This window comes from Cupressus sempervirens, chromosome 3 (assembly GCF_028749045.1).
Source record: "Cupressus sempervirens isolate cs-2001-9-10 chromosome 3, ASM2874904v1, whole genome shotgun sequence".
Lineage (NCBI taxonomy): Eukaryota > Viridiplantae > Streptophyta > Pinopsida > Cupressales > Cupressaceae > Cupressus > Cupressus sempervirens.
This window is the reverse complement of record NC_143120.1, coordinates 896,165,688-896,190,104: the sequence shown is the minus strand read 5'-3', so window position 1 is coordinate 896,190,104 and position 24,417 is coordinate 896,165,688. Positions and strand designations below refer to the sequence as shown.

The following is a 24,417-nucleotide window of genomic DNA, read 5'->3' as shown; positions in this document are numbered from 1 at the left end:
CACCCAATCTTGGGCTATGTCCACCATACAGAGAGTCCAATATTATTATCCAATAACTTCAACCTTTTACATGATCAGTCACAGTACTTGCATGATCAGTCACCACAAACTAACATCGAGGAAAAATCCTAACCCAATGATAAAGTTCGATAAGAACATACTCAGATTCTAAAGCACTTCTTGAATAATTATCCAAGAAATCCAAGCCACCTGTCATTTTCAAGGGCTAGATTAGAGTCAACGGTGAAGTTGGTAATGATATGGTAAAATCGGAAGTGTTAAACAAAATAAAAACCAGAATCTGACATGGAGAAATGTCTCCAAGAAGTTTCTCGGTTTGCACTGAAGGTTATGCACAGCTTTGCCACCACTTTGTATTTTCTGCAGAAAGACATGCTTGGTGTGGATGAAGAGGCAAAACTAAAATTTAACTACAAGGAACTTTACAGATTCCTTACTGAAGATTGGGCCATGAGAATGCTTGCTCAACCATGCAAGTCCAAAGTGAGTCAGGGGCTGGGCCCCTTCCCCCTTTATGTGTCACTGTTAGGGGCCCCTATGCCCTTGTCTTTAGTACTGTCTCTCTCTGTGTTTCTAGTTTCTACTGTTTTGAGTTTGTGTGGTCTCTTACTAAGACTTTATTACAGAATGGTGATATTAAGTGGTTTCTGATAGTGTTTTGGTTATTGGTATGATTTGTGATAACTATGGACATGGTTACTTTGTGGATTATGACAATTTTAGTGGTAGTTGCTATGGACATGGTTCCTATTATGGTTTACTTCACTGATGATGGTTAGTGTGTTTTTGATATACGGTTAGAGTGCTCTTATTATGCTGTAACTGTTGATCTGCTATTAGTCGCCCACTGGGCTGTTGTATAAGAGGGACAACACCCTTTTTTGGCTGCTGTTAATATAAAAACATCTAAAACTTTGTTGCATTCAAGATAAAAATACTTTGGTGCCTAATAACCAATCTCACAGTAGCATATAGAAAGAACAGAGATAGTACATGCATCTGCATTATATTTTCCCTTTGTATTGTGACAAATTAATATGCTAAAAGCTTTTAGAGTCATGTAATTTCCAGTCCATAATGTTCGATTCTTGCATTTCTGGTTTAAATGTTCTGCAACTTTCATCATCAATTTTTCAGATCATACTACAAGATCCATCATCAGTAGGATCATGTTAATTTTTTTGATCGATAGTCAGTGTTACCCCGGCGTGGGGGTGCGGCGGTGCGGGGGGACGTCGGGACGAGTTTCGGGTGCGGGAAAAAAAAAGCCTCAATTTGGGGACGGCAGGGGGACGGCGGGGGTGTGGCGGTGGGGGAGCGGAGGGGGGGTGGGGGGGTAGGGGAGGAGGGGGAGTGGAGGGAGGGGGTTGCATAGTATATATATAATATATATGGCTGAAAATGCTAATTATGAAATGATACTTCAATATATTATATAACATTAACATACCAAATATAGTTGAATACAATGAAAAGAGAAAATTGAAATTTGATTCACAAACTATAAGTTCAAACTTGAAACTTGAAACTTCATAACCATTACTAATGACCATTTAACAAATCAACTTAGTTCAAGATGCAAGATTCAAAATTCATTCTTCAAATATGATTCTATGAATATCATATATCATAAAGATGCTCATGATGACAATGAGCCGAATAGCATGAAACAATGAAATAATAATAATGTATCATAGCCATATCAAAGTGAGTACCCATGAAGCACCCTGCAAGCACTCGGGAAGCACCCAAGAAGCACCCTGCGAGCACCCAGGAAGCACCCTGCAAGCACTCGAGAAGCACCTAGGAAGCACCTCGCGAGCACCCAGGAAGCACCCGCGCACCCTGGAAGCACCCAAGCACTGCGTCCCCCCCGAGTGCTTGACCGGTGCGGCGGGGGTGCGGCAGCAGAAAAACTCCCGGCGGGGGTACTCGGGTGCGTGACGCACCGGCACTGGGTGCGCCGGGGTTTTGACTCGGGTGTGCGCACTCGGGTTACACTGTCAATAGTCCCTTAATTGCAAAATGGTGAAACCTTGTACGGAGCGAAAGCCACAGAATATTTGATTTAATATTTGTTAAAATGTTGGGAATCAAAATATCTGCAAACAACTACACTGTCATGAGAAACATTTGGAACAAATTCCCATCAATTATACGGGTCCCAGAAAGCATCTTCAAGCCAACTTGAGCCAATAGCAGATATATCACCACTAACAACTCTGCCATGACTTTGCATTTCGTTTTCTACTTGTGAATTGGCAAAATGCCTAGACTTACATTTTCTCATTCATAACCAATATTTGCCAAATAAAATCTGCTCACGTAAGTATTTAAATTATAACAGTGATTAAAAAGTACTTTCAAACATAAAAATACTTCAAACACCTATTTGAATTTCTTGGTGAGCGAGAAAGTGGCACATACATGGGCATACCAGATATCTGGGAGCTGTGAAAATTTGCAGTGTCTTAATCAATTATTATTTAAAACACGTGTTTCTGAAATTTGCGTTGCATGAAGATCGTGTAGACCTCCTTTGTAACTCCCCCTGCATAAAAATACTTCAAACACCTATTTGAATTTCTTGGTGGGTGAGAAAGTGGCACATACATGGGCACACCAGACATCTGGGAGCTGTGAATATTTGCAGAGAGACTTAATCAATTATTAATTAAAACACGTGTTTCTGAAATTTGCGTTGCATGAAGATTGTGTGGACCTCCTTTGTAATTCCCCCTGCTTGAGGGGGGTGCAAGGCTTAAAAAATGTTTTTGTTTAAATCCAATTGAGCTTGGAGCGGAATGAAACTGACCCTAAGCTATTAGGGCCAAAATATGAACTGGCTTTCCTTACACTGCAAGAGTTGAATTTTTTTGGGAGGCCTTGTTGCAATCTCAAATATATTAAAAATCATGTTAGAACTGTTAATGATTTATATCAGAATTGAAGATAAACAGCAAACAGAAATATAGAACAATATTAGCAACAGATACAACAATACACAATGAATTATCCTTGGAAAACTCTCCAACTTGAGGAAGAAAACCCAGAAGCAAATATATATATATATATATAAGAAGACTGCTTTACAATTTGCCAAAAGACTAGGCTAACTGATCATAGCATCCATCAATATATCTATATATCTATATATATAAGAAGACTGCTTTATAATTTGCCAAAAGTCTAGACTAACTGATCATAGCATCCCTCAATATGCAGATCATAATAACTCCTTGGTATCAATCTTTCAGAAAATAAAAGATATCAATATGTCTACATATGAATTCCTCCTGGAAGAATATAAAAAATTGTCTTGAACCTTCATTGCCTTGACATTACAAAGAAGATGATGTTATGTGTTGACTTGGCTTGAAAAGTATATTTATTTATTTCAAATACAAGAGAGAGGCAAATCCGACAGCTATAACATCAACACTTCCTCTTAGCTAGGGAGGTATCTTTCTAGATATTCATGTTATGTTCCCTCAAAATGACACTCACAATGGGTACACCCATTTGATAAAAGAGAGTTTATCACAAAATCTCTCAACCTGATAAGGTCATGGAGTTACTGAACATGACACCCACGATTTGTGGAAGAGATTTTTATCATATAATCTCTCAGTGTGATAACGTCATGAAATCACTTAACATGATGTCCACCATGGCTACTCCCATGTGTGGAAATTAACATGTACACAAGTGTGCATCACAGAGTCAATGTAATGTTGTCATGGGATCTCTCAACATGACATCCACCATGGCTACTCCCATGAGTGGAAAGAGCAACATCTCTCAAAGGGTTTCACTGGAGAAATATGCATTAAAGAGCAACATCTCTTCAAGGACTTTCACCTCATATTTCTCTGTCTCACAGAAATATGCATTCTAGCACATAGAAGGGTCATTGACGTCGAGACTCCCTCTCAACAAGAGCAGTATTCAACACCAATGAAAAATCTTTAGGTACATCAACTGGATCAGTAGACTCAAATGGTGCATCAGACTCCCTTTGAATGTTAGAGGTATCATCAGGATATTTATATATATATATCTCATTAGAATGTGACTGTTCTTCGTGCCAATGCTGGAAACATAAAATTTTTCCTGTTTTTACATGAGCTATGCACTCTCTCTCTCTCTCTATATATATATTGTGACTGTTCTTCGTGCCAATGCTGGAAACACAGAATTCTCCTGTTTTTACAGGAGCTCTGCACTACAGGAATATGTGCTGTCTCCTAATGTCTGCGACTCTGCGTACACACCATCTGCAACCAACAAAGAACACTCCAACACTCAGACAATAGACTCAACAAATAATCCACATACATAGCATTAATCTCTCCAGCCCGATAATGTGCAGATGCTCACAATGAACAGTGAATATGATTGTATAGGGGCTTGTCCAAGCAAGTGTTAGCAATCTTCAAGAACACTGAGATCAGATTAGTTTCTGGTCTACAAGAAGCCACAAACACTAGTATTGAAATAACGTACCCATAAAACGGCAGCCAACTGGGACCTCCAGAGAATACAATTGTCATGTTTGCTCAATAGATACCAGACACGACAGAGATTTCTTTCAGTGGTGAAAAGCCAACCAGTCTGGATGTTTGAATTAATTAATATTTGCTTCAGGCTTTAGAATAACCATCCTTATACATTATAATCTCTGAATGCATGAAGTCTGATGAAATATTCATTCTCTGCAATTGTTAAAACATATTGGAAATACCAAATATTCTATAAATATTTTGCTTGAACTTAAAAAAAATCCTCTGTGAATAATATTTGCAAAACAATTTTGCCCATATTCCTAGCACATCTTTACCGTAAATGTTCTACCTTAGTATCTTCATAATTTAGATGTCTACCTCAAAACACTTTGGGGCCCACACCAGTAGAGATGTGTGTTTCAATTCTTATTTGTCTCAATGAATGTATTAATAGTGCCAATAATGTGTGTTTCCATGCATGGGAATAAACTCGAGCATTATTTGGCAACCATAATCATGACAGAATTTAAAACAAACACATTTTCTCGCATCTAAAATATATATTATTTCCATGCACGGGAATACACTCATGCATTATTTGGCAACCATAATCATGACAGAATATAAAACAAACACATTTTCTTGCACCTAAAATATATATTACGGGGAAATAAAATAATTCAAGAAAATCATAATCTTTGCAAATTAAAGATGAGCCACATATACCTTGATTATGCGTCTGAGGCTGTTAAAGATCCCTTGAGCAGCGTTCTGATGCTCTGTTCTTCCCACAGTGAAAATTAATGAATACAAAAACAGCAGAAGTTAAGTCCCTTATATGCTGTTACCCAACCTGGTTCTGATACCATGTTAATGTTTCATATCAGAAATGAAGATAAACAACAAACAGAAATAAGGAACAATAAGACACAACAGATACGATGGACACGATGAATTATCCTAGGAAAACCCTCCAACTTGAGGTAGTAAAACCCAGCCACAAATACATCACTTATATATATGATGAAAGAGCAGAAGACTGTTTTACAATTTGCCCAAACACTAGGCTAAATGATCTTAGCATCCATCAATATGCAGATCATAATAATTCCTTACTATCAATCTCTCAGAAAATAAAAATATCTATCTGTCTTCATATGATCTCCTGGAAGAATATATAAAATAATCTTGACCTTCATTTTCTTGCTGTTACAAAGTGAAAACCCGTCGTTGTCTTGACCCTTCATTGCCTTGACGTTAAAAGAAGATGATATTATGAGTTGTGTTGAGTTAGCTTCAATATTATATTTATTTATTTCAAATACAGGAGAGAAAGATAACTCCTGCAGCTTTAACATCAACAAGAACTACCCCGGGGACCATGAAACTGAACAAGCTTCTTACTCACATTTAACCCAATAGACATCTGAGTTGTGAAAATTTAATTGTCAAAGATGGCAACTCGGGCAGATGTGACAGGGCAACACAAGTGACCAGCACTATGAATTTCAGGAACTTCGGGCACTGCAAATGTGTCAAATTTGCAGGTGCCAACAACACATAAGTTTTAACATTGAACTGTAATTTGTCTATGCTTTCTGTTAATTGATGTTGGTGTTAGTTTTTTTAATTTATGGAAAACTCTGGAGCTTTTTTGTAATTATTTGATTTATTGACCGACTTCAGTACAAGAATGGCAGCAAACTATATATGCAAAATTTAGAACAAATTATAAATAAATTTGAACTATATTAAACCCTTCATTTGAAATAAAATATAGCTTATAGATTGATTGAAAGGAGACCAAATAATCTACCTTCGGTTAGCAAATGAAGAATCTCCATTTTTGAATGGATGTGCTCCTGCTTTGTGATTGCTCAAGGATCATGCATTTTTTTTGGCAGTATGTACCCGTAAAGCTTGATTGTTCATTTATCATTTGATGGAGGATAAGGTAAATTTATAGATTCTTGATTGAGGATGCGAACGGTTGGGATTTGGAGATGTAGTATGAGAATTAAATAGCTAAGATTGATTGAGATACTAGTAACTATCGTAACTATTTAAGTTTTTTGATTACTTCTAAAGCAAGTTAGTTAAAAATTTGAAGTTACTGTGTGAAAATGGATGGATGAGATTGATTGAGAGGATCAAATTTTATTGACTAGTTATGGATAGTCACGTGACTAGTTGAGTCATTTGTTTATTGTTTATGTATTTTGGAAATGGAGAAAATCAATCTTTTGTCAATGCTTGGTTAATGGAGAATTAATGAATTAATTAAATATGACTCATTAATTAAATAATAAAGATTAATATACTTAATTAGAGATTGTAATCATGTGATATTTTTAGTGGTTCAAATAGGTGACGTGTGCATTTGATTGACATGGTAGAAGGTAGTATTTAATATGGTATTATGTGGTAAATTTTATGTCTGCACATACTATAATGATGCTGTTCGTTGGAAGCTTTTGGTTCATACAGCTGTGTATATGTATGCATGTATGTATGTATATTGAATTAGTCTAGAGGTTGTTTTTAAAACCAATATATATTTTATTAATCTTATCGCCTCACATGATATTAGACTGCATAGTGCCTCGCTTCCAATGTAAAGATCGCATGAGGTTATGATTGTCTTGGATGATTGTGTAATAGTGTGTATATCTTTAATTATTTATATGCATTCAATCTTTCTCAACTGCTCTAAGTGCTGAATTATTCATTTTGCAGAACGATATGGATCTAAGTTGAATGTGGAAGAGCTACAGGAGTTTGAGGTCCTTAAAGACAATTATGAAGTCACTTGGCATTTGAAGCATATCAAGAGTTCCCTAGTTCCCACTAAAGAAGAGAGTAGATTACAAGCAGCTGTAGCAAAGAACCGTCGGCTGGCATACATGAATAGACTTATTGACGATGGACAATATTTTTCTGAAGATGCCATGAGATCTAGAGCCCCCTTTTTACATCATGAATATGTTGGAAAGTATCAGGATCCAACTCTCAGGGGTTTCTCGCGACCTGGGGAGCGTTGGTCAGAGACACTTATGCGACAATCAGAAGAAGCCAGGATAGTTGCAAAGATTAAAGAGGAACAAGAACGTCTTGGCATCCGAGAGGAAGAAGATCAAGAAGTTGAAGAGGAGGAGGAGGAGGAGGAGGAGGAAGAGGAAGAGGAAGAGGAAGAGGAAGACTCTAAAAATGATAAGGTATGCTTGTAAAATAATTATTAAAAAAATCTTTAACTTGGAGATTGTTGTGAAGCAAGCATTGGATTTGCAATTTTCCTTATTTCTTCCATGTTAAGAATTCTCTGTGTCTTAATGAAGTAAATTTAAGATTTCTACTGCATTCACCTCTGGCTTATAAATTTATAACAAAAATAGGATTTATTGTAGATTTATAGAATTCACTTTGATGTAATTCTTGGCAGGACATCATGCATGCAGACCCTAATGCAAATGATGGAGTTGCTAGTGCTGCTCAGGAGGAAAAACCATCGTCTCAACAATTGACATCGGACTCAAAACGTCCCAAAAGAATCCTTTCAGGGGAAGAGATACAAGATAAGATGGATCAATTTACTCGTATTATGCAGGAGAAATTCCTTTGTGGAGAAGACACAGAACATGTAGATTATGCTAATATAGATAATAATGTTGCATTAGATGATCACTGGCTGAAGGAGATCTCCCAGGATGCAGAGGAAAGGTATTTTGAAGAAGATGATTGAGAAGCAGTTGCATACCTCTGTTGAATGCTTAAGCTATGCTTGTTTTGCTTTCTGTGCTCATGTCATATGATAATATTTGTATGATTGTAATTTTTGTATAAAAGACTTCATTCTGGACCTGAAGAGCTTCCTTATCTTCATTTAAAAATCAATGTACATTGTGTACACGTGTAATTTATATTTGTAGGTTACTGTATTATTATTAAGAAGCTCAACTTTTTAATTTATCTTTTCAGTTTATTAACAGTAACTCATTAATCTAATTCAACATATAATATGTAAAAATGTAAACAATTTGCAAAGTATAATTCATATCACAATCATGCCAATGATGGAACACTACGGTTTAGCAGGAGATTTAAAGGGTAAAAATAGGTAATATGCCTATTCTGTATAAGGTAATCCACGAGAGGCTTTATCTGATTGCCTGCTTTTTGGCACATCACAAGAATTGACGTTTCATGCATCTCCAATCGATTGTTCTTATACAGCGGTGTTAAACTTGACATTCAGTCAATTTGATCAATACAATTAATAAACAATAAACAGGATCACTTTGTGCCTGTATCAGACCGTACTGCCCAATTTTCTTTGACTGAGCCATATCACGGTTATTTTCCTCATGTAATGTCCAACGGGGTGCAGAGTCCAACTGTTCCAAAAGTTTGTTGTTGGAGTTTCAGTTCAGCTATATCGATTTCCTCCACACTGATTATCCTCCTAGTCATGACTTCCTCATTAGTGGGTTTCCATGCACCCAATGTCTATCATGTTTAGAAATATTTTTATCTTTTTCTTGTTAATATAGAATCGTACGACCTAAAACAGTTTTTACTCCCATTCTCATTGTACAATGGACGCCAACCCATGTATGTCATGGAGGAGAGGTGAAATTCGGAACTGGAGGAGGTGGTCAATGGAAAAACATGATAGAGAACCAAAAAAGAAACAAGGGTTTAGTGTTTGGGCTTTCAGGGACAACAAGAGTTAAAAGCCCTAGTTTATTATCAGTCCTAATAGTGGCTCTATCTGGTGATGTGTGATCAGAAAGGTTACAAAGAGGATCCAAGAGCCTTCAACAACCACTTGGTGGAATAGAGAACTAAGCCTTAAAACAACCCCACCAATGTATAGGATAATACAATGTGTACGGAGAAAAATACTTCAGGCAAGGCAGGGCTTTAGAAATTATTCGCGCATTGACAATTCCAAAGCTTGAGGGTATTAATAATTTAAATGTACTCAAAAAGTGCTTAATAATTATCCTTGGTGAATTTTATTGATCATCTTTTTGGTAAAGTTCTTTGAAATATTTTCGCGCATTGACAATTCCAAAGCTTGAGAGTATTAATAATTTAAATGTACTCAAAAAGTGCTTAATAATTATCCTTGGTGAATTTTATTGATCATCTTTTTGGTAAAGTTCTTTGAAATATTTTCGCGCATTGACAATTCCAAAGCTTGAGAGTATTAATAATTTAAATGTACTCAAAAAGTGCTTAATAATTATCCTTGGTGAATTTTATTGATCATCTTTTTGGTAAAGTTCTTTGAAATATTTTCCATCACATCTTTAACATCCAGAGTGCTGCCAAGGTTTCGTATTTATTTCACATCATCATTGAATTTCTAAAAGTAGCTTGCTACATCTCTTCTATCTTTAGGTTCTCAAAACCTAAAATACTAAATCAATTCTTTATTATGATATTGCTATTAGAACTTAACTGTGTAGTTTTTGAGTCAAACTCATTGACCCATATTTCATGAGTAGCGATTCACATCTCTCATGAGAATAAATGGAACACTTGGCACTCATTGGGTTTAGGTGATGCTTACAAAGGCGAAGCACCACGACTTTTTGGGAGGTCACCCATCCTAGCACGACTCCAGCGTGAGTGCGCTTAACTACAAACTCTCCTCCATGGTTAAACCCACTTTGCTTGCAATCCCATTTGTAAAACCTTCACCAAGTGTTGTGCCTTATGAACCATTCATTAGATAGCCTCTTAAGCTCATCAATTGATAAGTAAGAGATACTTGAGTTTGACTCAAAAACTACATGGTTAAATCTTGATAGCAATATCATAATTTGACTTGTGGAAAAATACATTGTACTTATCAATTGATGAGCTTAAGAGGCTATCTAATGAATGACTCGTAAGATACAACACTTGGTGAAGGTTTTGCAAATGGGGTTGCAAGCAGTGTGGGTTTAACTATGGATGAAACTTCGTAGTTAAGCATTCTCAAGTTGGAGTCATACTGGGATGGGTGACCTCTCGGGAAGTCTCGATACTTGACCTTTGTGAGCATCACCTAGATCCAATGAGTGTGAGTGTTCCATTTATTCTCATGAGAGATGGATTCATGTGAATCGCTACTCATTAAATACGGGTCAATGCGTTTGACTCAAAAACTACATACTTAAGTCTTGATAGCAATATCATAATTTGACTTGCTATGGAAGATTATCTCCTACTTATCAATTGATGAGCTTAAGGAGCTATCTAACGAATGGTTCACAAGGCACAACACTTGGTGAAGGTTTTGCAAATGGGGTTGCAAGTAGAGTGGATATAATTACGGAGGAAACTCTGTAGTTAAGCGCACTCAAGCTGTAGTAGTAATGAGATGGGTGAGCTCTTGGGGAGTCTCGATGCTTCACCTCTGTGAGCATCACCTAGATCCAGTGAGTGCTAAGTGTTCCATTTATTCTCACGAGAGATGGACTCGTGTAAATCACTACTCATGAAATATGTGTCAACGTGTTTGACTCAAAAGCTATATAGTTAAATCTTGATAGCAATATCATAATTTGACTTGTGGTGAAAAAATATCTTCTACTTATTAGATTAATTCTTTGTTCACTCAATCAAAATAGATATAAACATGAGCACACATGAATTATACATAATGAGCACTATATTTAATCGAGAAAACTCCACATGGAAAAAACTTTGTAGAAGGTTATTTTTCATATCTAAAGCATGAGTGAGTTCAATGTCTTAAGAAAAAAGAGAGAGCTTGTGTTGGATTTTTTGATTTGATCTATATTTTTGTGGGAGCTTGTGTTCTTATTGTTATTTTTGTGGTACCAAGTTCTTTAGGTTGAATATAGATTAATAAATATGCATATATGAAGGATTTGTTAATATATAAAGATTCGTGCGCTTTTGATGAGAATGTAACGAAACCTATCAACATGGATGAGGATTCTAAATGTGATGTCGAGGACCATAAAGTCAAGGATCCAATCACATTGTACCTTATAGACTATGATTAATATCCATGGGAAGACCTATAAAAAGAAGCTACATAATAAGCTTGGTAAGATGTATCAAGCCAAATCTTTAGTGATAAGGTTTTCTTAATGAAGAACTTATATTCCTTAGCATGGATGAGGATCAAAAAATTATAAAAAGTTTGGAAGTATTAAATGTTGGTGGTTCAATTGGCTTCAGTTGGTATCAAGATGAATGAGATGGAGAAATGTGGGACCTTGCTATGTTCTTTGTTTGATTTGTGAGATTCTATTGTCTTAACCATCACCAATAATTTTATGGTTGGTTATTTTCTCTCTAAAGATATGATGAAGGTATCCATTAATGCCAATAAGGCCCTAGTTATTTGTGGAACCTAAGATAAGATAAGATAAGATAATTTATTAATGTCCAACAAGAGACTACAAATGGGTCTAAGGGACTAAGAATACAAGTAGGGTCTAGAAGGCAACAGGACCACTAAATGGTGTTTGAAACAACAAAACAAAGCGGAGACAAGCAGAGCGAAAAGAAAATAAGACAACCAACAAAAAAAGGGGGTTACAAAACCGCAAAACTAGTGGTTTGTAATCGTGGAAAAGTAGCTCAGGACGGAGGGATAACTAGCTGCGCGCCGAGAAGTCTGAACCTGATGTTGGAGAGGGCAGGTACATTGTTGATGGTGGTGGTGCATATGGTCTCTGCATGGTCTCCTCGATCTCGATCTAGTGTGAGTATCTGTGGACACCGAGGCCGCTTGGTTCCCCTAGGAAAGGTAACCAGAGTGAAAAAAGAGGTGATAAGCGGGCGAAGATCCACAAACCTTGGGGCGGAAAGCTCTCGGAGGGTGAGATCCTGAAGACTAAAAACCTCCTATAGATAAAGAGCAAGGCACTGTTGGTCATCATACCTGAAAAATGAGCACAAGGACCTGCACTCTCTGAATAAGCAATGAAAACTCCCTCTAATCTCATAGTAGATGAGACAATAGAATATAAACTGTATCTCATTCTTGACCACATCCATGTCACAACACTGACAAATCCTCTCAACTCTGTTGGTCTGATGATCTGTTTGAATACAGAGTCGGTGAGAACCCACTTTGAAAGAACCCAAATGGATAAGTAAGGCATGGGGTCATCGTCGAGAGTAGTAAGGATGAACAATGACACTGTCTTGGATGTCCATAAAGTGATTTGCATAGAATGCCATACGAGGATGGAGACCCCCTGGAGGATCGACCTAAGTCACCTGGATATACCTCCTGTAGATCTCCATCTTGGTGATCTCGTTCAACTCCGATCGAGAAGGAAGGAGCTGAGCAGGAGTGGCCAAGGAATACTGAAAAGGGGGAAGGTGATCAATATCAATACCAATAGTGTTGAGGAGCCTAAAAATTTGAGCATACCAGCAATGAGCACGACTAGTTGGATCTGAGGCAGCAATCAAAGCCGAGGATTAATATACCAGTTAAGAATATCGATATTTTCCATCAACAAAATCTGTAAAACCCCTGAGTTTGTGAAGTAACCAAACTAGATCAAATATTATGCAGAGTCTGAAGGGATGAGCACTGAACTCGACTAAGATATTATTGGTAGTAGTAGTCGGCTAACAACAGATGAGGAGCCACAAAAGGAGAGTTTGAACTCTCTCCACCGAGGCCCAATCAGTGGTCAAGAGGGAGGGCCCCCAGATGGTTGAACCATAAAGGACAATAGGTCTAACCAAGGAGTCTAAGATAGACATCTTAGACGTAGTATCCTGAAAGTGGTGTCTGAAGCACCGTCGCTCAAGCAAGGTCAATGAACCCAATCCCTTATTCACCCGCAACATCATGGCTAGTCTCAAGCTGAAATGTGATCCTGAAAATAGAATGCCCAAATAGGTGTAACTGGAGGTCCTCTCGATCTCAGTCCCTCTGAAAAAGAACCGACGATCAGAGGTTTCAAGCTATTGAGAACTATAACTCGAGTCTTGCCCAAGTTGACCACCAACTGCTGAGAGTCATAGAAGGAGGCCAAACCATCCAAAAGACATTGTAGCTCATCAGGTGAGGACAAAAGCACCACGTTGTCTACAAAGAGAAGGATGGACACCTGAACTTTGTGAAGATAACACCCATCCTCAGTATATGAAACACCCCGCAGGAAAGTCTCAAGCTCATTAATGTAGATGCTGAAAAGCATAGGGGAAAGAAGGCAACCCTGCTTAACTCCGATAGAACTCTAAATGAAGTTAGACAAGCCGTGTGAATTCCTAAGACGTCCAACAACATTCTCGCATAGTCTCATGATATCCACTATAAGAATCTCGGAGACCCCAATATCTCTGAGTCGCTGAAATAATGCAGCCTGACGGATTGAATCAAAAGCTTCGTGAAAGTCCACAAAGCAGCAATAGAATTTTGTCGAATGGTGCCAAGCCTCCTCAATAATGGCCCTAAGGGTGAGGATATGGTCGGTAGTTTGAAAATCAGCTTGGAAGCCTGACTGACCTCTAGCCCTGCAACCCAAACTATCTAGCTGTCTCATGAGCTCGATATGTAGTACTGTGGCATAGAGTTTGGAAAAGGTATGCCCAATCAAAATAGTCCTGTAGTTGCCAAGATCAGAGGTCGGACCAACCTCACGGATCAGGTGGATAATATGGGGGGACCAAGAGGGCAGAAAGCCAATGTAAATCACTCTATTGAAAAGAACAAAAAGAGATGATCCAAGAACCAAGAGCTCCAACTTGAAGAGTTCTGCCTGGAAGCCTTCCTCATCATCAACCTTACTACAACTCATGGTTCTAACGGTCTTAGAGATGGTAGAGATGGTAAAGATGTGACAATGGAGGGGGGGAGTGATGCAAAGAGAGGGCTAGTTGGGGATGTCGTAAAGGGTGGTGATGTGAGAAATGAGGGAGCCAAACTCAAGGTCTGCGGGTAGAGCGAGGGCACGAGGAAAGAGCGTATCGTAAAGAAAGAAGAATGAAAAGTACAATATCTAAAGGGAGATCCAAATATCTTGGCTAGCCCAAAGTTATTAGCTAAAAATGTAGTATGTCTGGATTCAACCATAATGATCTCAAAGAATAAACTATAAATAGGAAAATGAATTTGATTCCAATTCTAAGTTCAAGATGAAAGCCATGATGCATTTATTGCAGCCTTGGCCATTCATGCATGTAATGATGCTTAGTTATTTGACATAGGTGTATCTTTTCATACAACTTCTAATAAAGATTTATTTTTTGAATATGAAGAATTTGATTTAGGTAAGGTGTACTTGGAAGATAATTTGTATTTAAATACTTTTGGTCATACTAAATTTAGAATCAAGTTACTTAAGAAGGATAAACAGTGTGCTATATCACCGTAGTCTAAAATATTTTTATTTATTTATGAGAAAACTAATAGTTAGGTATGTAGTGATTCTTTTTGACTCCTAGAGGTGTCAAAATTGGCACATTACATTAGTTGGATGCATACATTGCTAAGGGTAACAGTACTTCTGAGGACCATATATGTGGACACTTCATGAAAAGGTAATAGTTTTACCTTTAGCTAGTCATGTATTTTGGGTACCTAATGATTATTTTTCATCTAAATCAAAGTTACTGTTGTCACAAAGGTTTGCACCCTTGTCCAAAGTTTTTACCTAAGGACAACCTTGTGAAACATGGAAACAACCTCCAAGCTGTGGGACTTGAACTGTGAGGTTGAGTCTCCGGAGAAGGTCGACTTCCTTTACTATCAGGGTGCACCTAACTACTTTTGGAGAGGAAAGGGAGAAGGAATGCATGAAAGCAAATCTACCCACTCTAACCTAAGGGGGTGGTGCACCAAAGTAGAGTGTTCAAACCAATCTCTGCCCATACATGCACTATTGAACCATCATGACACCAAAATTATATACACATCCAAACTTGCTTTAATCTAACAATCACATGCAGATCAGAAAACCCAAATGAATGACACAAGGAAAGAGAAGATTCACTTATATACCATTCATAGACCAAAAGAGATACAGTCATGCAAGATTGTAGATCTCTATAATACACCAATGAGAGGAAAATAGTTCTTGCACTTTACATCAATTGCTGAAGGAGATAAGGTAGAATGCCATATAGTTTAGAGACAAAGGGAATTTACAGTGAAATTGCATAGGAATATTAGAGAAGTTAGAGAAGAGTCGACAGTACAAAATCTACAAAAATTGCCTTTATAGTTCAGGTATAACTGAGATATTTTCTAACTGAAGTTACTCCACAACCACTCCCATTAAGTCTTGATAAGGATCTGGAGAAAATTTGATCTGGGTACAGATTCATATACAATGAAACCTGATATTTTTTGAAACAGGGCTTTGACAGAAACGATGCCATTAAACCATTCTGATCAAGTAGATGGATAAACTGAGGTGGTGGAGTGTTATCCTTCGTTCACTAAGTTTAGCATTCATTCGAGAGTGGTTGGAATCGATCATGAAGATCAAATTGTGCAAGAAAACTTGATTCTCCTCCATTTCTAACTCGTGAATAAGCAAAATTAGCAGGTCAACTGAGTCTTACAACCCAAATGGGCCAATAGCCTTTCATCTTTTTCGCCACCGGTTGACCAACTGAACCATCTTGCAACTCCTTGACCACGATGTCACATAACTGCCAGTCTTCACCGCCAACGCTAACCGCAACATTATCTCCCCAGGCCCACAAGGACATGTGTCGCTGAATCGCTATCTCGCTATACATAAAAATTGAGCACCTTTCCATAGCGAGATAGAGACCATCGTAGATTCTCATTGATCATGTGGAAGAAATTGATACATTACTTAGGAGAAATATGGTGGGTCCCTTGTTGCTATGTCATTGTTCGTAACCCTCGTACAACTCACCATAGCGAGATAGCGACGATCGTAGATCCGAGATTGATCTGACGATCATAACTCCTCATGTATTTTATGAAAGGGGCATGGGTCCTAGATACTGTTGTTGCTGAGCTGGCTCAACATGTTGGCACACATATATTATTTAATTTCCAATGAAATCATATTTCTTGACCCTGCCATGTTTGTCATTTTCAGGCATGTTGCTATCTCGCTATCGGCAAAAAATACAAACTTCTCGATAGTGATATAGCGAGCACCAATAGTTTATCAAAAATTGGCGTTGGACTTCATTTTTTAGTACCGCAGCAAAATTCCAATGGTCAATATCTCGCTATGGGAAACAACCTCACAACTTTTCATAGCGGGTACGTGACATTCGTATATCTTAACAAGATCCAACGATAGGGAAAGTTGTAGGCCAACGGAAACAAAATAGGAGAGAAAAGAAATACAATCAAGTTTTAATCATTTTATTTTTTGTATTTCTCGGGCATTAAAATAATATTAAAGATAGGAAGTGGCCGTTGGGTGGGTCAAATATTCAAAATTCAAATTTTGGCGGGGGTAAAATTAGGTAACATTTTTGGCGACTAAGAGGGGACGCAAGCCAACTATCGTGTGACCAGTGACCTTATGCATCCATTGGGCTGTAGAGTCGCAAAAGATTTGGATAAGTGCACTGTGAAACCCTAACCCTACCTCTGTGGGAACAAAACCCTAAAAACTTTCCCTCTGTCTCTGCAACTTGGAACCAGAGACCAAAAAACCTTCTGCAACCTTCAAAACTTCAAAAAAAAAAACTCAGCTATCTCACAGGGAGAAACTTGTGCTCGTGCACTTCTTGGAAAGAAGGAAACCAATAGAAAGAAAACTAAGTTACATATGTACATGAAACCTCAAGCCCTGTCAAAGACATGGTTTGAGATAGATCCCATTGACTGGGATAGGCAAAATTTCATCACTAGGCTTGCTTAATTGAAAAGCATTGGCCTACTTGCAACTGACAATCAGATAGGGACCACTCCATAGTGCATCAAATTTTGAGTGTCTCCCTGGTTTTGCCCTGTCTGTATCCCATTTCAAAACTAAATCACCCTCTCTGAAGGTTCTGACCCTAGCCTTCTTGTCAAAGCTCCTTTTCACCTGCTGCTGATGTATTTCTAGGGTCTGCATGGCCTGACTTCTTTTCTCTTCTGGCTCCATTAGCTCTGCCATTCTTACTGTCATGGCATCATCTTCAATCAACTCCAGTTGATGAGCTAGTTCTAGGGATGGGAATTCTGATGAAATTGAAAACCTTGCTTCTCTACCATATACCAACATAAATGGTGAATTTCCTATTGACCTCTAAGGTGTTATTCTATCAGCCCACGGTGCAATCCTCAACTTTTGATGCCAACACCTCTGGTTATCCTCTGTAGTTCTTTTCATAATCCTAATCAGGTTTTTGTTGGACGACTCAACCAAACCATTACCCTAAGGATAGTAGTTTGAGGATGTGCTTAAGTAGATATTATGGTCAACTACCCATGCACAAATCTGAGCTCCAACAAAAGATTTTGCATTATCTAAAATAATGGTTGAAAGGGCACCAAACCTAGTCACAATTTCATCAAGGAACTCAACAACTGAAGATTCGGTGGTGTCTTTCAATGCAACTGCCTCTGTCCATCTAGTGAAGTAATCGGTAGTAGCTAAAATCTATTTGTGACCAGAACTAGAAGAAGGATTGATAGGGCCTATGAAATCCAATCCCCATTGAGCAAAAGGCTGGTCCACTTGAATGGGATGAAGAGGAAGAGCTGCAAGCTTTTGCTTACCAAAGAAGAAGGCACATTTTTTGCACTTCCTCACATACCTATGACAATCATGGAACAGGGACGGTTAGTAGTAACTAGCCCTCATGACCTTCATTGTAGTTGTCCTTGTTGAGAAGTGACCACCATCAGGACCATCATGAAGCTCTGTGATCATTCTTTCAGCTTGGTCTATGTCAATGTATCTTAATAGGGCTCCATTAAAATCTTTCTTGAAAAGGATACCATCAACTATAATATAAGGAATTGACTGTAATCTATACTGTCTCCTTTTAGTTCTATCTAATCCTTGAGGATATCTATTGCCTAATAAGAAATTTCTCATATCATCCATCCAGTTCCTTGGGTCATCATTTCTTGTCTCTTGTTGCTCTGTTAGTATCATAGCGACTTCCTCATCCAATTCCTGACATGATATCATCTATTTATACAACCCCTTCCCTCTTACTAGCTTGGTGATCTAGATGTCAACATCATATTCCATTACTTTAGTAATCCAACCAACTCTCTTCTCACTAATATCTTTGCTCAAAAGGAAATCCTTCACACTGGCATGGGGTAATAACAAATGAATTTTATTATGAGACAGGAGGTGTCTAAATTTCTTTAAAGCTCTGATGACTGCACGGGCTTGCTTCTCTACATAGCTATATTTGTCTTCATACTCTTTAAACCCTTCACTAAAGAAGGCTATGGGCTGCTCTTCATCTTTATCATTTGTTTGAGTCAAGACAATAGAAATGCTTGACTCACCACCTAGGGTATAAAGGATGAAATCCTTTTCAAAACTTGGATTAATGAGAGTAGGGGTTGAGGCTATGGCTACCTTAATCTCTTCAAAACTTTCCTTCCCTTCCTTGGTCCATGGAAAGACCATACTTTTCTTGAGCATAGCTGTAAGGGGTTTTACCATGGTAGCAAGATTAGAGATAAATCTTCTCACAAAATTTATCCTACCGAGGAAACTTTGTAACCCTTTCTTATGTTTAGGAAGAGGGAGAGCAAGTATTGCTTTTGTTCTTTCTAGATCAATGGTTAAACCATCCTCAGATACAATGTGTCCTAAAATTTTTTCTTGATTGGTAGCAAAGACACACTTGCTTGGGTTAAGGGATATCCCAAATCTCTACACCTTGAGAACACCTGTCTCAAATGCTCAAAATGATCTTCTACACTCTTTGAATACACTATGATATCATCAAGGTAAACTAATACAAAATTTTCAATCATGTTTTTTAAGGCCATCTCCATTGCCTTCTGAAATGTAGCACCTGTATTGGTTAGCCCAAATTGCATCTTACAATAAGCATAGGTACCCCATTTGGTAGTGAATGCAATCTTGTTCCTATCAGACTCTTTGACCAGCACTTGATTGTAGCCAGAAAATCCATCAGGAAATGAAAACCTCTTTGAACCATTGACCTTGGGCAAAATCTGCTCCATGGAAGGGAGAGGATGGTGATCTTTAAGGGAAGTTTGGTTAAGGTCTCTAAAGTCCACACACAATCTAATTTCTCCATTCTTCTTCTAGCTAATAGGGACAAGGTTTGCTACCCATGACGAGTGCTTAATGGGGAAAATTATATTGGCCTCAATCAATTTGGATAACTCCTTTCTCATTAAGGGTTCAATTTTGAGATTCACTGGCCTCTGTTTTTGTCTTACTGGTTTGACATTTTCAATTAAATTTATGGTATGCTGAAACAACCTTGGGTCAAAACCCTTTAAATCATCATATGTTCAAGAAAATACATCATTAAATTCTTGACATAGATGAATAAAACTTTCTTGCTCAATCTCAGAACATACCTTCCCCATGTTTAAGGATTTTCCATCAGCAACCATGACTGGGGTGTGATCATCTTCATTAACAGCTAGGTTCATGACTTTGCCTCTTGCTTGGTCATCAAGATTAAAAATACTCTTTAAGGTAATGAGACCATTAGGCAATTTGTTGGAACTGAGATTAATGATTTGATCACCATACTGATCCTGCAGTCTCGACTAGTTTCTATCTGAAAACTCTGCTTCATTTTGCAAGAAGCTTACAATTTGTTCATCAGATTCAAACACTTTCCAATGGATGTTGTTGTCAAGGATGGTAGGCCTTACTACCATTTTGATTTGTTGCTTCTTCTTCTCCTCAAGATTCCCTGGCACATCATGAGATGCACCTATTGATGCAAGTCTATTAGCATGTCTATTTTCTTTTCTAGGGATACTCTGAATATTAAATGCATTGAAACCCTCAAGAAAATCCCATACCCTATGTTTATAATACTTGACCAAACCTTTCTTGGTGGTATTCTAATTTCTCACTTGATTAACGACCAAGTCACTATCTCCATATACGCTTAAGGCTTGAATTGCTCTTTTCTGAGCAAGTAGGAGACCTTGAATCAATGATTCATACTCGACCACATTATTAGTGCAATTGAACGGGAGCCTAAATGAGAAGTAGTACCTTACTTGTGTAGAAGAAATCAACATCACATTAGCCCCTGATCCATTCTTATTCCTTGAGCCATCAAAGTACATGCTCCATATCTCACTCACATCTTCTTTAGTCTCCACAAGATTGGGAACTAGAGCATCCTTCTCTAATATACAATATGTACTAAGGCCTATCTCAAGGGTTTCTAACATAGGATAAAATTGATATGCATTAGCCCATTCATCTAAGAGAAAATCAGGTATCTCTTCTAGGGAAGTAGTAGGCTCATTCATTATGTCATTCTCATCCATTTCTAGGATAGTGTAGTTCATGTTGATGAGATTAGGGGTGTAGGGTTCAATATGATGGAGGGCTAGAGGCTCTACTCTGATTGAAGCTTTGGTCCCATATCTTGTTCTAAAAGACATATATGACCAATTAGAAGATATGTAACCACCTATTTGGGCAGTGAAGTCTCTTGACAGACAGATGGCAAAATGTGGCTTGACTTCAGCAACAGATATATCTTGAGTTACAGTACAACCAGGGCATGCATGTAGAGCTATTTCTACATTCCTAAGGATCCCTACAGTCTTGACAGTACTACCATCCAACTGTAATACAACCCTAACAATGGGCTCATAGTTCATTCCCAAAGCATCAACAACACACCTAGGCATCACTAAACTACTAGCCCCTGAATCAATCATGCAATTGTGGACTAGTTTACGCCTATAATTAAAGAGACAAAAAATGGAGGGGGTCTAACCTTTTTACTTGTTTCTTCCTCCCTTGATGGTTGTACTAGGTTTGTGGCACTTTCCGTGCTGGGTGGCTGATCCTTTGGTTCAATACTTGCCAATTCTTGTTGCAACAACCTCTTTTGCATGGGTATAGTAGCAACAACATCCCACATGGAAATATTCACATTTGTCCTCTTCATTTGTTCTACCACAATGAATGGTGTAGTAGGTGTCTTGGTAGAAGCCTTGGGAGCTGCATTTGTAGGAGGTTGAGATGGAACAACCTGAGGATCACTTACATCCTTTTTGCCATTATTTCACCTTTGCTACTAAAGGGTATTTGATTGATCATTTACTGCTTGCTCATGAGGTATTGCATTTGAAGTTGAGGATTGATTGGGAGGAGGAGGGGTAGCATCTTCAATAGCTCTTCTTTTGCTCCTAGTGTTGTGAGCAATGGAATCCTGGTTTACATTACAATGTTCCTCCACTTGATGATTCATAAAGGAGCAATCACCTTGTCCTTGCATATACGAGGCATCTTTAAATTGGTCCTCTTTGTATGATTGTCCTATTGCAAGCTCTTGGATGGTCAAAGCCAAATAAGATTCATCCTTTTGACACATGCAACAGGTGTAGGAGTAGTTACAAGAGGGACAAAAATCTTGATCTTGGGCCATGTTGTTTTGAGGAACTATGGCCCTACTTTGGTTTAAATTTGAGGTTGAAGCATGGCTATTCTTCCTATTCTGATCAAAAAAATTGTTCCCATAATTATGATTTGGAGGCCTACCACTATTCAGAGTTTGATATTGTAATTGATGAGCCTTACTACGTTGAGCTTGCTATCTCTCTAAAGTCACCACCTTGTTGTTCACTTTTTGCATTGCAGAGAAGCTATCCTCCAACTTCTTCTCTTGGCCCTGCAATCTCTTATCTATGCTCAGCATCATAGGTTGCATCATTTCCCTGATTTCATCTATTCCATTTGAAGATGTGGAAGCTTGAGGGACTAGAGCAAGGGATTGTGATGTGGAAGTTGTGGGAAGAGGAGCCATTGCTAGTTGGTGATTTGGAACATCAGGAAAAAAAGGCATAGGAGGCCTTGGAGCTAGCTTACCTCCTTGTATTAGGATGTTTTCTGACTTTATTGCTATGTCATAAGCATTAGGTAAGGTATCTCCTCCCATAGTTTGGATTGTAGTGGCAATGTCACTGTTAAAAGCTCTGAGGTAATGCAAGAAGGCATTACCAGGGGTAGGTTTTACTGAAGTAGGTATTCTATCCCATGTCTTTTGAATTCTATAGTTGAAATAAGTCATACATTCATGGGGGGCTCTTTTTATAGTAGTCAACTATTCTAAAAGTGACAAATGGTCACTTTTGTCCTCAAAGTGCTTGCACAGTCCTACTCCTACTCCATCCCAATCTGCTATAGAACCATGAGCCAAACCTCTATATCATTGTAATGCTTTTCCTTTCAAGGATGAGGCTAGAAGTCTAACTGCAACATCATCCTCTGTAATACCATGGATATTACAGACATTTACAACTTCTTGAATGTGTTCTAAGAGAGAGATAGAAGTTTTGCTAGTAAATTCTGGTATACTTTTGAGTGCAGCTATTGGTATGTCATGTCTTTGGGCCAATAAAAGAGGACTTCCACCGTTAAAGGTGGTAAAAGTATGGGCTATAGGCTGTGCCATATAGACAAGTGATCTATTGATATCTACTGATGGAAATCTAGGCTGAGATTTTACAACAGGAGGAGTAGAGATGGATTTTGCAGGTGTATTTGTTGTTATTGCACTCCTAACTGGTGATAAAGATACTCTAGTCTTCCTTCTTCTAGGATTTGAAAATGAAAGCTCTTGGTACTGAAATTTACCTCTAGAAGATGCCCTGGTTTCAACTTTGGGCATGAATTATTACAACTTTGGTCTGGAACCAGATGTATTTCAAGCTTACAGTCACCAAGTACTTGAAGAATGAGCCTCTTAAAGGCTTGAACACTGAAGCTAGTACTATCTCCTCTGTATTAATCTTGAAATCTTCCTTTAGACACTAGTAGACTTGAAATTTTTTGAATATTGTCCCATTGGGCATACCAAAAATTGCTGTCACAAAGGTTTGCACCCTTGTCCAAAATTTTTACCTAAGGACAACCTTGTGAAACATGGAAACAACCTCCAAGCTGTGGGACTTGAACTGTGAGGTTGAGTCTCCGGAGAAGGTCGACTTCCTTTACTATCAGGGTGCACCTAACTACTTTTGGAGAGGAAAGGGAGAAGGAATGCATGAAAGCAAATCTACGCACTCTAACCTAAGGGGGTGGTGCACCAAAATAGAGTGTTCAAACCAATCTCTGCCCATACATGCACTATTGAACCATCATGACACCAAAATTATATACACATCCAGACTTGCTTTAATCTAAAAATCACATGCAGATCAGAAAACTCAAATGAATGACACAAGAAAAGAGAAGATTCACTTATATACCATTCATAGGCCAAAAGAGATACAGTCATGCAAGATTGCAGATCTCTATAATACACCAATGAGAGGCAAATAGTTCTTGCACTTTACATCAATGGCTGAAGGAGATAAGGTAGAATGCCATATAGTTTAGAGACAAAGGGAATTTACAATGAAATTGCATAGCAATATTAGAGAAGTTAGAGAAGAGTCGATAGTACAAAATCTACAAAAATTGCCTTTATAGTTCAGGCATACCTGAGATATTTTCTAACTGAAGTTACTCCACAACCACTCCCATTAAGTCTTGATAAGGATCTGGAGAAAATCTGATCTGGGTACAGATTCAGATACAATGAAACCTGATATTTTTTGAAACAGGGCTTTGACAGAAACGATGCCATTAAACTATTCTGACCAAGTAGATGGATAAACTGAGGTGGTGGAGTGTTATCCTTCGTTCACTGAGTTTAGCATTCATTCAAGAGTGGTTGGAATCGATCATGAAGATCGGATTGTGCAAGAAAACCTGATTCTCCTCCATTT

At 38.1% G+C, this 24,417-nt stretch overlaps 1 protein-coding gene across 1 annotated transcript in view; it reads left to right on the top strand.

Moving 5' to 3' along the window:
• The window catches only part of LOC149569684 (coiled-coil protein), a 41,563-nt gene extending 33,071 nt beyond the window's left edge, over nucleotides 1–8,492 (top strand). The window contains exons 2-3 of the mRNA XM_089822406.1: nucleotides 7,263–7,741; nucleotides 7,966–8,492. Coding sequence (XP_089678532.1) covers nucleotides 7,263–7,741; nucleotides 7,966–8,265 — 779 coding nt within the window. The 3' untranslated portion in view covers nucleotides 8,266–8,492. The remainder of the gene's footprint in view (nucleotides 1–7,262; nucleotides 7,742–7,965) is intronic.
• Nucleotides 8,493–24,417: the final 15,925 nt, after the last annotated feature.